Here is a 13558-nt window from a genome sequence, read left to right as displayed (position 1 = left end):
TCACAGTTTCTAACAGATGATATGGCTGGCGGCAGTTGAAGGATGGAACTGAGCATGTGTGTCCACCTCAGCGAGGTGGAAAGAGGGATGAGGAAAAGAACAAGCAACAAGTGGTGCTATACAGATACATTTTATTGAATAAGTGGCTATACTACATTTTTTATTATATGCAATTGCAAAAGTATTCATATCCAAGTGCTGGTTTGAAAAATGTAGAATATTTTTCAGGGGAAAACCCATTTTAGGCTAGTTTCACACTAGCGGCTGGGGACTCTGGCAGGCTGTTCTGGCGGATGAACAGCCTGTCGCATCCGTCTTGCCGCTAATTCACATGTGTCCCCGCACTGCCGCTCCGTCCCCATTGACTATAATAGGGGCGGGGGCGGAGTTCCGACGGCAGTTCACACTGAGAGGCAGCCAGACTAAAAGTACTGCATTTAGTACTTTTAGTCCGGCTGCCTCTCGGCGTGCGCTGCCGTGTTGCCGCTGGAACTCGGCCCCCAACCCCAATATAGTCAATGGGGACGGAGCGGAAGTCCGGTGGCACACGTGAACTAGCGACAGGTCGGATCCGACAGGCTGTTCACCTGCCGGAAAAGCCTGCCAGAGTCCCCTGCCACTAGTGTGAAACTAGCATAAGGCTTACATTTAGCATTCACATTATTTTTTACTGTATACAGTTTAATTGAATACCATACTAATGTAGTTAGTACTGCTTGAGGGCAAAAGGAGACTCTGTCTTATTAATGGGCCCTTTAGGATGTATGTCAAAATATATGGCAAAAATGCTTTGTAAATGCAGATTAGCAACTACTTGGTCTTTTGGCCTATCTGATTACCTATAGACCTATACGATGCTGCCTCCAACCCTATCAGTTCTGCAGACAATCCAGTGAGAGCACCCTGCATACAGAAGAGCGTATCTCTGCTTCATGGGCTCCTATGAGTAAGAAGTAGAGAGTATGAGGAGATTAGCGGTGATGTTATAGGGCTGAGTCTGACAGGAGATGTTATTCAAGTTTTACATTTTTATATGAAGAGAAGGTACAAAGTAAAAAAACTAGATAATGTATAGAAGGTAAACTAATAAATCGTAGGACCAATTCTATAAGAGAAAAATGTGTCCCTTCTTGGCACAGTGGTGGTTTTAAACCGCCACCCCATGTTCTTTAGCGCTCCCTCCTATTGAAAACAATGAGAAGAAGATAGCACAAGGCCACCAGTTGAATTCTGGCACGATGTCCAAGCCAAAATTCCACCAGCAAAAAAATGTAGTGCGAACGGCAACTTAAACAGGTGACTCTAATGCCTTCCTAAGAACCCGATCTGCATCTTCAGCAATCTCTTTAAGAAAGCCACAGAGCATCCAGTAAGTGGTACCAAATGAGATGCCCCCTGCTGCCATGCTACCTAGCACTGGGATATTGCTAGCAGCATACTCAACTACCATAAGACCCCCTGCTGCCCCTCTGGTTAGCAAAGTGGCGACCAGCTCTTTGTTTATCTCTTGTATGACTAAGGGGGACTTGATCACTGATTTCAACTCGTTGACCTCTTTACCAAACTTGTTGGCCAACTTTTCTAGAGAGGGCTCATCCAAGCCAAAAGCTTTCCGGTAGTTTATCATGGCTTTAACCAAGATTCCTATGTCAAAAGCTACAGACAGGCCTGGAATCGGGACTGTAGCCAATGCACACGAAAGAGTAGCCAACTTCCAGATGTCCTTCCTCAGAGCCTCACGCTTCTTTTGTAGAACAGGCAGAGAAATGTTAGGTAGAGAGATCAGGAATATGTGTCTCTTATGTTTCGGAAGCTCCTTTTCTAGAGTGTCCTGCATTTCTAGGAAGTCGTACTTGTCCAGATCCAGGCATGAGAGGAGAAAAACTTGAGGCTCGATGATTCCTCCGTCTTTGAGATTTTTAATGCAGTGATCTCGAATTTCTTTAAGTATGTTCTGCTCATTGTAGGTCTTCTTCCTTCGTTTCTGGGAGGCCAGTAAGTCGGAATCGACTTTGGATCTCACAAAGTAGAATTTCTTGTCCATAGCCTGAATCGCTTTCGCCAGGAGTATGTCATTTTGCTTGAAGCGTTCTGATGACATGATGATGAAAAAGTCGTATTGACTGAACTCAACAGACTGAAGATAATTGTCTGCTACAAAATTTGGAGTTCCTATTCCTGGAAGATCCCAAACAGTCACGTTAGGATACTGCAGGTGAGGGTATGGCATGGGCTCCTTCGTTGTCTCCACCACACCAGTTCTGGCAGAGCCTTCTTCTTCATCATCCATCCCACGGATAGCGTTGACAAAAGTGGACTTTCCTGTTCCTGATTCTCCTGTGATGGCAATGTTTAACGGGGCATTTTCAATTTCCTTAAGGGACTCACTGAGTTTCTCGGTTGCTTTACAGAGGTCCCCATCTTGCAAAGCAGACTTAATTTCTTGCACTTCTTCTTCGGTGATGATGTCAAAAGAAGAATCCATTTTCACTTATTGGCCTGAAGAAAAGTAAGAAAGAATTAGTGAGAACAGAACATTAACTTTAAGGAGTTTTCCGAGACTTAAATACTGATGACCTGTCCTCTGGATAGGTCATCAGTATCTGATCGGTGGGGGTCCAACACCTGGGATCCCCACCAATCAGCTGTTCGAGAAGACAGCTGTGCTCGAAGTAGCATCATGACCTTCTCGTAGCTTTCCATAACACGTTCATCAGTCACATGGCCTAGGCGCAGCTCAGCCCTATAGAAGTGAACGGGGCTGAGCTTGATACCTAGCACAGCTGCTATACAATGTACGGCGATGTGCTTAGTGAGCACGGACAAGGTTGTGGTGCTACTGCAAGCTCTGCTGCCTTCTCAAACAGCTGATTGGTCGGGGTCCTGAATCTTGGACATCCACCGATCAGATACTGATGACCTCTCCAGAGGAGTGGTCATCAATATTTAAGAAAATGCTTTTAATTCTCTAAAATCAATTTATGTATTGCTACATATTTAGGAGAAGTGATGACCAGGCATGATTGGATTGGTGCTCCTCAAAACCATGATCAGGCAGACTTCAGTACTAAAATAATGTTTGGAGAACAACAACATTTTGGTTGTATGATGTTCAGGAAAATATATTGATGACAGTGTCTAATTGGTGATGGCCTGACCACTGGGACCTACGGACCTTGACTATTCATGAAAGGCATCTACACCTGCTTTTCACACTTTTGGAGTGTACATCAGAGGTAGTGTTACCCAACGTATACCTCTGATGTATATCTCTGCAACTGCATCGGTTTGACGATACTGCATGGTATTTTTACTGGATGTCTGTGTATGGAATTGTGCAGCAGACTGTGTTATTTCATACTGCAAAAAGAAAAGGTATAATGATATACCAGCCCAAATGAGGTCAGAAGTAGACTCTTTGCCTTCTCTGGGTGAACGGCAGCCTATGTATATGTTTGATAGCAGCTTTTCGAGTGCATACAGCAAACGAAATTCCAAAACACAGTGTAAAAGCACACTAATACAGCTTTGTCCCTGACTGCAACAAAGCCCCATTAAATCGAGGATCCGTAGGGGAACTAGTGGGTGGACTTTAACCAGAAAGGGTACTTGTTACTTGGGTTGGCTAATGTCATACTGCCATACTCATTAGATAAAAGCAACACATCAACAGTGAGATGGATTGGGTGGAGAACAAACAGAAATTGTTTTAGCTTTATGCCAAGTGACCCTAAAGATAACAAGAAGATTTTTTTCCCATCAAAACACTTGGAGTCATTCTGCCTGGTGGGAATATCTCGATGTGTCTTCTCCAGTTTCACACTCAGCAAATTTCTTCTCTAACCATATGACGTTTTTTTTTTCATGAATGTTACACAGTATTTGACTTAGCAATTTCCACTACGGAACCAGGACAGGAAGTATCAACCACTGTCAGCCATTTTGGAGGTTAAGGAGGGGTATCCATGGTCATCCAGTCACCACCAACCCTTTATCTGCTCCTGCCTCTCTCTTCATATCTGTCAACCCTCTTGTCTTTAATGCCAAATTAAATTAATACAGTACATGGGGGGAAAGAAATGCTACATGAAGACCAATCCACATGACAGTCCAGATGAACCCACAGAGCTTCCCTGCATTAAGTTAACAATTATCCTTGAGTCCCTATAACAAAACTTAAATATCTGTTGCTTTATTTGCTTTAATAGACAATTTACATTTTGTAAAAACATACTGTAAACAAATATATTAAAAAGTACTGTAAAGGAGAGGTATGTTGTCATAATCCCAACCTTATTGCATCAAAATCTTACTAAAAAGTTAGACCTTCACCCTCGTGTCTGAGTGGGACCAAATGTTCATCTCCTACATACAGTAAGAAGACCCCAGGGTGGGGGCCCTGTTATAGATTTTGCACTGGGGCCGAAGAGCTTTAAGCTATGCTCCTGTTGCTTCCTTAGGGTGAATTCTGTAAGTGGTGATGTCTTGTGCATACAAAGGAAGATAGTGAACTTGCTATACTCATTCCCATAGTGACACCAGTTGCATGTAGAATTCTAGGGAGAGAAATGCAATGGATATGCCTTTAGGCAAACAAATATCTGATGCTTTATATGGTCTCTGAGTGGGACCAAATGCTCGTCTCCTACATAAAGTAAGAAGACCCCAGGGTGGGGGACCTGTTATAGATTTTGCATTGGGGCCGAAGAGCTTTAAGCCATGCTCCTGTTGCTTCCTTAGGGTCAATTCTGGGAGTGGTAATGTCTTAAACAACCAAGGGAAGATAGTGAACTTGCTATACTCATTCCCATAGCGACACCAGTTGCATGTAGAATTCCAGGGAAGGAAATGCAATGGATATGCCTTTAGGTAAACAAATATCTGATGCTTAATATGGTTTAATACCCTTTTACATCAAAATCTTACTAAAATGTGGATTCTGGTATCTTAAAGGGACCATACATCCTTAGGGCCTATGGAAAGGTTCTATCTTACAGATGTCAGTTTTTTGACCACTCTTTCTCCAGGGTCTTCAACAAGAGACTAAAGTCATATTTGTCAGTTTCTAAGCAGGACAAGAGGAAGACTCTGGGCTCCTCTACTCCACTATTGTTAAGACCTTGAATAGAATTATCTCGTATCTCATTTAAAATCTTCCACTCATCATACGTCTTACATCTTCGAAGCTTGCTGGCTCTCAAGTCATTGTCTATTTTGTTCCTTATGAAGTAGAGCTTCTTCTTCATAGACCATATCTTCTTGGCCAGTTCCATGTCAGAGTGCCTCACCCGTTCGGAAGCAATGATAATAAATAAGTCATATTCATGATAGTTGACGGATTGGGTGATACAGTTGGGAGTTCCTGTACCAGGAAGGTCCCAAAATAGAAGATTTCTCAGCATGGGATGGGGATAGGCCTTGGGCTCTATAGTGGTTTCCACTACACCAGTTTTAGCAGCATCTTCTTCTTCGTCACCCTGAAGACCACGAATGGCATTAACAAAAGTAGACTTCCCTGATCCCGATTGTCCCATTATTGCAATGTTTATTATTGGACATACAAAATTCATTTCTTTTGGGTCACAGGAGGCACTTTCCTGTGGAACCTGAGCTGCATCGTTTTCTCCATCATCCACTATGTCGCACAAGGTACTTTCATGTAATGCTCTAATGATATCTTCCACTTCTTCTTCACAAAAGGCACAGAAATCTTCATCCGTATACATAATTCCTTGTAGGTCTTTGTTGATAAAAAATAGGCCAATTTCATCTGAGAAGACTGCAGAATAGTGAGTGCAGCTCTGAAATATAATACAGGATATAACTCAGGATCAGTACAATATAACTAATGTAATGTATGTACACAGTGACTGCACCAGCAGAATAGTGAGTGCAGCTCTGAAATATAATACAGGATATAACTCAGGATCAGTACAGGATAAGTAATGTATGTACACAGTGACTGCACCAGCAGAATAGTGAGTGCAGCTCTGAAATATAATACAGGATATAACTCAGGATCAGTACAGGATAAGTAATGTATGTACACAGTGACTGCACCAGCAGAATAGTGAGTGCAGCTCTGGAGTATAATACAGGATGTAACCCAGGATCAGTACAGGATAAGTAATGTATGTACACAGTGACTGCACCAGCAGAATAGTGAGTGCAGCTCTGGAGTATAATACAGGATGTAACTCAGGTTCAGTACAGGATAAGTAATGTATGTACACAGTGACTGCACCAGCAGAATAGTGAGTGCAGCTCTGGAGTATAATACAGGATGTAACTCAGGATCAGTACAGGATAAGTAATGTATGTACACAGTGACTGCACCAGCAGAATAGTGAATGCAGCTCTGGAGTATAATACAGGATGTAACTCAGGATCAGTACAGGATAAGTAATGTATGTACAAAGTGACTCCACCAGGAGAATAGTGAGTGCAGCTCTGGAGTATAATACAGGATGTAACTCAGGATCAGTACATGATAAGTAATGTATATACACAGTGACTGCACCAGCAGAATAGTGAGTGCAGCTCTGGAGTGTAATACAGGATGTAACTCAGGATCAGTACAGGATAAGTAATGTATGTACACAGTGACTGCACCAGCAGAATAGTGAGTGCAGCTCTGGAGTATAATACTGGATGTAACTCAGGGTCAGTACAGGATAAGAAATGTATATACACATTGACTGCACCAGCAGAATAGTGAGTGCAGCTCTGGAGTATAATACAGGATGTAACTCAGGATCAGTACAGGATAAGTAATGTATGTACACAGTGACTGCACCAGCAGAACAGTGAGTGCAGCTCTGAAGTATAATACAGGATGTAACTCAGGATCAGTACAGGATAAGTAATGTATGTACACAGTGACTCCACCAGCAGAATAGTGAGTGCAGCTCTGGAGTATAATACAGGATGTAACTCAGGATCAGTACAGGGTAAGTAATGTATGTACACAGTGACTGCACCAGCAGAATAGTGAGTGCAGCTCTGGGGTATAATACAGGATGTAACTCAGGATCAGTACAGGATAAGTAATGTATGTACACAGTGACTGCACCAGCAGAATAGTGAGTGCAGCTCTAGAGTATAATACAGGATGTAACTCAGGATCAGTACAGGATAAGTAATGTATGTACAAAGTGTCTCCACCAGAAGAATAGTGAGTGCAGCTCTGGAGTATAATACAGGATGTAACTCAGGATCAGTACAGGATAAGTAATGTATGTACACAGTGACTGCACCAGCAGAATAGTGAGTGCAGCTCTGGAGTATAATACAGGATGTAACTCAGGATCGGTACAGGATAAGTGATGTATGTACGCAGTGACTGCACCAGCAGAATAGTGAGTGCAGCTCTGGAGTATAATACAGGATGTAACTCAGGATCAGTACAGGATAAGTAATGTATGTACACAGTGACTGCACCAGCAGAATAGTGAGTGCAGCTCTGGAGTATAATACAGGATGTAACTCAGGATCAGTACAGGATAAGTAATGTATGTACGCAGTGACTGCACCAGCAGAATAGTGAGTGCAGCTCTGGAGTATAATACAGGATGTAACTCAGGATCAGTACAGGATAAGTGATGTATGTACGCAGTGACTGCACCAGCAGAATAGTGAGTGCAGCTCTGGGGTATAATACAGGATGTAACTCAGGATCAGTACAGGATAAGTAATGTATGTACACAGTGACTGCACCAGCAGAATAGTGAGTGCAGCTCTGGAGTATAATACAGGATGTAACTCAGGATCAGTACAGGATAAGTAATGTATGTACACAGTGACTGCACCAGCAGAATAGTGAGTGCAGCTCTGGAGTATAATACGGGATGTAACTCAGGATCAGTACAGGATAAGTAATGTATGTACACAGTGACTGCACCAGCAGAATAGTGAGTGCAGCTCTGGAGTATAATACAGGATGTAACTCAGGATCAGTACAGGATAAGTAATGTATGTACACAGTGACTGTACCAGCAGAATAGTGAGTGCAGCTCTGGAGTATAATACAGGATGTAACTCAGGATCAGTACAGGATAAGTAATGTATGTACACAGTGACTGCACCAGCAGAATAGTGAGTGCAGCTCTGGTGTAAAAGAGACAAGTCAAGATCAGTACATGATAATTGATGCAAAAACTGTGAAAAGTTACTCCACCTTCTATGAGGGTTTATTTTTAATCAGGGTGCACAACCCGAGGCCCGCGGGATGCATGCGGCACCTGTCTTGCAGGACATAAATACAGCTGATCATGTGATCAGCTGTGTTCCCGCCCAGAGCGCCGCACAGCGCTGGATTACAGCTTCTCTTCCTGCATTCTTGCAGGAGCAGGTTAAGTCCCCGGCTGTCAGTGAAAGCGGGGGAGCAGAAGAGAGGACAGAGGTGGTTTATCAGAGCTTCTGCCTTCTCCTCACTGAGCATTATGTAGTGTGCACCCCGGCAATCACGTCAGGGGCAGAGGAGAGTGCTGAGCTGGAGGATCTGTAGACCCTGATCAGCTCTGCCCGCACAGGACGCTGGTTCCCTCTATAACTGGCTCTCCTTTGGATGCTCCTGTTACAGTGGAAATAAAAAAAAAGGTGACCTCCTAGGGACAAATTATGTGACAAAAGTATATAAAAAACATATTTTTATCATATCTAAAAAAATTAAAACACAATAAAATAAAAAATATTCCGTAATCAAGTGCAAATGCAACAACAAAAAAAAATATTTTTAAAGACCTCTTGGGGGACATATTATGTGGTCAAATATAGTTAAAAAAAGAAAAGAAAATTTATTTTTAAAAAAGATAAAAAAAAGATAAAAAAAAGATAAAATTATAAAAGAAAATACACCCAGACCAACCAAATTATTGCGCCATTCACATGAAACTACATATTATAGAACAAAACGACCAACACAAAATTGGGAACTAATTATAATAATTTATTTTGGTGTCAGTTTACATATTTAAGAAATAAAGAAAAAAAGCTATAGTTTGAAAAAAATTACTTAAAAAAAAATATGTTTTGTCCAGTTTCCCCTAAATAAAACTAAAATATCTATTATAAAGCCCTGTGCGCCACATACAAAAAAGTTACAAAAAATATTTTGGTAATCCAACAAAAAAAAAGTTACAACTCCTTGAGCAATTTGCGCTAAATCATAAAAAAAAAGTGTCTGCTGATTAAGGCCTATCCAGGCCTGGTCGGTAAAGGGTTAACCAATGAGCGTTTTCCCCGCCTGGAAGGGAAGGGGCTTACCGGTTATTGCATGGCGTCTGTAACTGTTTGTGGCCACATCACTGCTGAAGCCAGTCATTGGCTGCAGCGATGCATGTGACTATGCCCACGGCCTGCCGGATGTAGACAGGGCGGGGACCGGAAGATGGAGGCAGCGGGCGCAGCGAGGCGGCGGGGAGCAGGTAAGTATGAGTCTTCAGTTTCAGGGGCCGTGCTGCAGGAACTTGTTAAAGCTTTAAAGGGGTTATCCAATACTATAATAATGTCCCCCATACGCCGGGCCCTCACAGTGAATATACTTACCCCGCTCCCTGCGCCGCTCCCCGCACCGCCGCTGCTGCTTCTTTGTGCCTGGACGAAAACATCATGTGTCGGGGGAAGCAGCCAATGGCAGGAGGGGACGCACCTCCCTAGCATCACCCGCGATGCTAGGGAGGCTCCCCCCTGTCCCCGTCTGCCATTGGCTGCTCCCCCCGATACCGGAGGTTTTCATCCGTGCACGGGGAGAAGCAGCAGCGGCGGTGCGGGGACCAGGAGCGGGGTAAGTATAGTTACTGTGAGGGGCCCGGCATATGGGGGACAGTTTTATAGTATTGGATAACCCCTTTAAAACCCTATTACTCTGCACGATATTCGGCCACTTACTGGGAACAGCTGTCCTCAGGCGCTCATTCCAGATAAGTGACGAGTATAATGGCGCCGCTGATTAGGAGCAATTACTCGCTTGTCGGCTGATTAGCATATTTTATCAGGATGAGAGAGGTGCGATAATCTCCCTGTGTAATCAGAGGTGTGCCACCGAGGGACCTGCGGGAGGAATGACTGCGGTAGTGATCATTCCTCCCCACTCACTGGGCATCGGCCGATGTAATCGAGCGCAGCCCTCAGACCGAAGAAGGTTGTTCCCCCCTGTGTTAAATGTTATCATATGCTTAAAAGTTACCATTAAGGAACTGGCGCGCGCCGGGCCTCCTCGTGTCTGAATACGGTCTTACAGGAACAGTCGCTTTTTTAATGTACAGCAACCGATTGGGTTGAGTTTTTGCTCTTTTTGTTGAGTACGATGTCGCCCGCTCTTTTAAGTGGTGTTTAACGCGTTCATCGGACACTTGTCGCACCTCATATTTATGGGCAAAATATTCTTTGTTGAGATTTACAAGCCCCCTATAAAGATACTGCGCCCCCATCACTGCCCCAGTGCCGTCATAACATCCCCCGCACAGCCTCGGTACCAGCATCACCATTACACTGCCCTGTACAAAGTCACAATACCCCCTCACCATCACAGTACCCTCATTACCACAAAACTGCTCCCTGTTCTGAAACTATAACTCCCAGAATGGTTCATTTCTGTGGGAGTTACAAGAACAGCTGAACAAAATGGTGGGAGTTGTAGTTTCACAGCAACTGGAGTGCCGAAGGTTGCTGAACCTGCTGACAGCCTCAGTACCTCTCACACATTTATAACACCCTCTCAGTATCCTTATCACCACCATAGTACCCGTACAAAGTCATAATACCCGCCTTATGTCCACAGTAGCCTTATCACTGTCACAGTGCCCTTATCACTAACACAGTACCTGGAACACTGCCACAGTATCATAATCACTACCACAGTACCTGGAACACTGCCACAGTCCCCTGATCACTGCCACAGTCCCCTGATCACAGCCACAGTCCCCTGATCACTGCCACAATACCCTGATCACTGCCACAGTACCCTGATCACTGTCACAGTACCCTGATCACTGCCACAGTACCCTGATCACTAACACAGTACCTGGAACACTGCCACAGTCCCCTGATCACTGCCACAGTCCCCTGATCACTGCCACAGTACCCTGATCACAGCCACAGTCCCCTGATCACTGCCACAATACCCTGATCACTGCCACAGTACCCTGATCACTGTCACAGTACCCTGATCACTGCCACAGTACCCTGATCACTAACACAGTACCTGGAACACTGCCACAGTCCCCTGATCACTGCCACAGTCCCCTGATCACTGCCACAGTACCCTGATAACTGCCACAGTACCCTGATCACAGCCACAGTCCCCTGATCACTGCCACAATACCCTGATCACTGCCACAGTACCCTGATCACTGCCACAGTCCCCTGATCACTGCCACAGTACCCTGATCACAGCCACAGTCCCCTGATCACTGCCACAATACCCTGATCACTGCCACAGTACCCTGATCACTGTCACAGTACCCTGATCACTGCCACAGTACCCTGATCACTAACACAGTACCTGGAACACTGCCACAGTATCATAATCACTACCACAGCGCCCTGTTCACTGCCACAGTGCCTGGAACACTGCCACAGTAACCGGAACACTGCCACAGTACCCTGATTACTGCCACAGTACCCTGATCACTGCCACAGTACCCTGATCACTGCCACAGTACCTGGAACACTGCCACAGTACCCTGATTACTGCCACAGTACCCTGATTACTGCCACAGTACCCTGATCACTGCCACAGTACCCTGATCACTGCCACAGTACCCTGATCACTGCCACAGTACCTGGAACACTGCCACAGTACCCTGATTACTGCCACAGTACCCTGATTACTGCCACAGTACCCTGATTACTGCCACAGTACCCTGATCACTGCCACAGTACCCTGATTACTGCCACAGTGCCCCCAGTACTCCCATCACTACCTCATTTCCCTGTACAGAGTGATATTAACCCTTTCACCTCCTCAGTTCCCATTATGTTTAAAAGGAAGAATCTTAATTTCTGTTGCTCAATGACAGCCACGTTCAGTAAGTGGACATACCTACCTGTCAGTGTACCCTGCTGTCCTCTCGCCCTCTGTGTATTTCAGACGCCTCTCCTGATTATCAAAACCTCGATTTCTGTTTCAGTTCTTGAGAAATGAAAGTGAAACGAAAGTTTCTTCTTTTTTTTCTCTTTTTTTCCCTCTCCAGAAAACTGAACCGTTTATCTCTTGCGCCATCTGCTGACCGGTCGCCTGCAACGCAGAGGATCCCGTTATCCTGCCGGGATCATGGAGAGGAACACTGAACCCAGAAAATACAGGAAAAGTGAAGAGCAACCGCCGCGCCGCCTGCTTTCATCTTCACCGCTCTTTTGATTCTATTTTCTCCCATGCTACCATTAAAATCTTTTCTATGTGTCTCAAGAGATAAGCGGCGCCATGTCCACTCTTCCTTCTCACTGTCTTGAGTAGAGATGAGCGAATTTCCGCTTATGAAATTCGTTCACACTTTGTTTGAATTGCGTTATGGATTCTGTTACCACGGACCATAACACAATTATATAACGGAATGCATTCCGTTATTCATTCTGTCATAATAGAAGTCTGCGGACTGCAAAACGGATCCGTCCCGTTTCCGTTATGCAGGAGAGGACTCAGGATCAGGAGAGGAATTTATTTTGGCAATCTCGGACTCCCTGCGCTGTGTTCCGCCCCTCAGACCCTGCGCTATATATTAGTGCATCAGTTTAATGAACCTCTATGACTGACGTCACTCATGGTCAGTACCTGGCACTGACACACGGGGGCGCTCCATTAACAACATAGGAAATCTCTCCATGTTTCCATGGCCACAATGTTAGTAACTAGTGCTGCCAGAGGAATACCACTCCGCCACTTCCAGCTTCTAAATCTGTCCGGGTATCATACCATGTCCCGGCCGCGTCTCAGATCAGATTTGTCTCCGTTGCTAATTTCCTTCTGTTTAGTAGTTTGAACTGAAGACGTTCTGACAAGGACGCAGCGCAGGGTTTATATAAAGACTGGAGACTAATCCCACGCCCCCGGGTCACCGCCACCTGTGCATCGGACATCCAACACCTCCAAAGAAACCGGAGCTCGCTGCAGTCACCTCCCTAAAATATACCCCCACATCATGGCTGCAGTGGACTATGGAGGCCGGTTATATACTACTGCGCCATATACTACTGTGCCGTACACTACTGTGTCATATACTATCGTGCCATATACTACTGTGTCATATACTACTGCGCCGTACACTACTGTGTCATATACTACTGCGCCATATACTACTGCGCCATATACTACTGCGCCGTACACTACTGTGCCATATACTACTGTGTCATATACTACTGCGCCGTACACTACTGTGTCATATACTACTGCGCCATATACTACTGTGCCATATACTACCGTGCCATATACTACTGTGCCGTACACTACTGTGCCGTACACTACTGTGTCATATACTACTGTGCCATATACTACTGTGCCGTACACTACTGTGCCATATACTACTGTGCCATATACTACTGCGCCATATACTACTGCGCC

At 44.7% G+C, this 13558-nt stretch overlaps 1 protein-coding gene across 4 annotated transcripts in view; it reads right to left on the bottom strand.

Moving 5' to 3' along the window:
* Nucleotides 1-200: 200 nt before the first annotated feature.
* LOC122929155 (interferon-inducible GTPase 5-like) overlaps nt 201-13558 on the bottom strand; it is a 29996-nt gene continuing 16638 nt past the window's right edge. The window contains exons 1-2 of one of the 4 annotated variants that reach the window (XM_044282659.1): nt 12048-12178; nt 201-2499 (exon numbers count right to left, since the gene is read on the bottom strand). In XM_044282659.1, the coding sequence (XP_044138594.1) occupies nt 1289-2485 (1197 nt within the window). In that variant the 5' untranslated portion in view covers nt 2486-2499; nt 12048-12178 and the 3' untranslated portion in view covers nt 201-1288. Of the gene's footprint in view, nt 2500-5176; nt 5302-12043; nt 12179-13558 lie in introns of those variants that run through there. The other 3 variants (XM_044282662.1, XM_044282661.1, XM_044282660.1) reach the window with 3 other exon arrangements.

Source organism: Bufo gargarizans, chromosome 2 (assembly GCF_014858855.1).
Source record: "Bufo gargarizans isolate SCDJY-AF-19 chromosome 2, ASM1485885v1, whole genome shotgun sequence".
Classification (NCBI taxonomy): Eukaryota; Metazoa; Chordata; class Amphibia; order Anura; family Bufonidae; genus Bufo; species Bufo gargarizans.
This window is presented reverse-complemented; position numbering and strand designations above follow the sequence as displayed.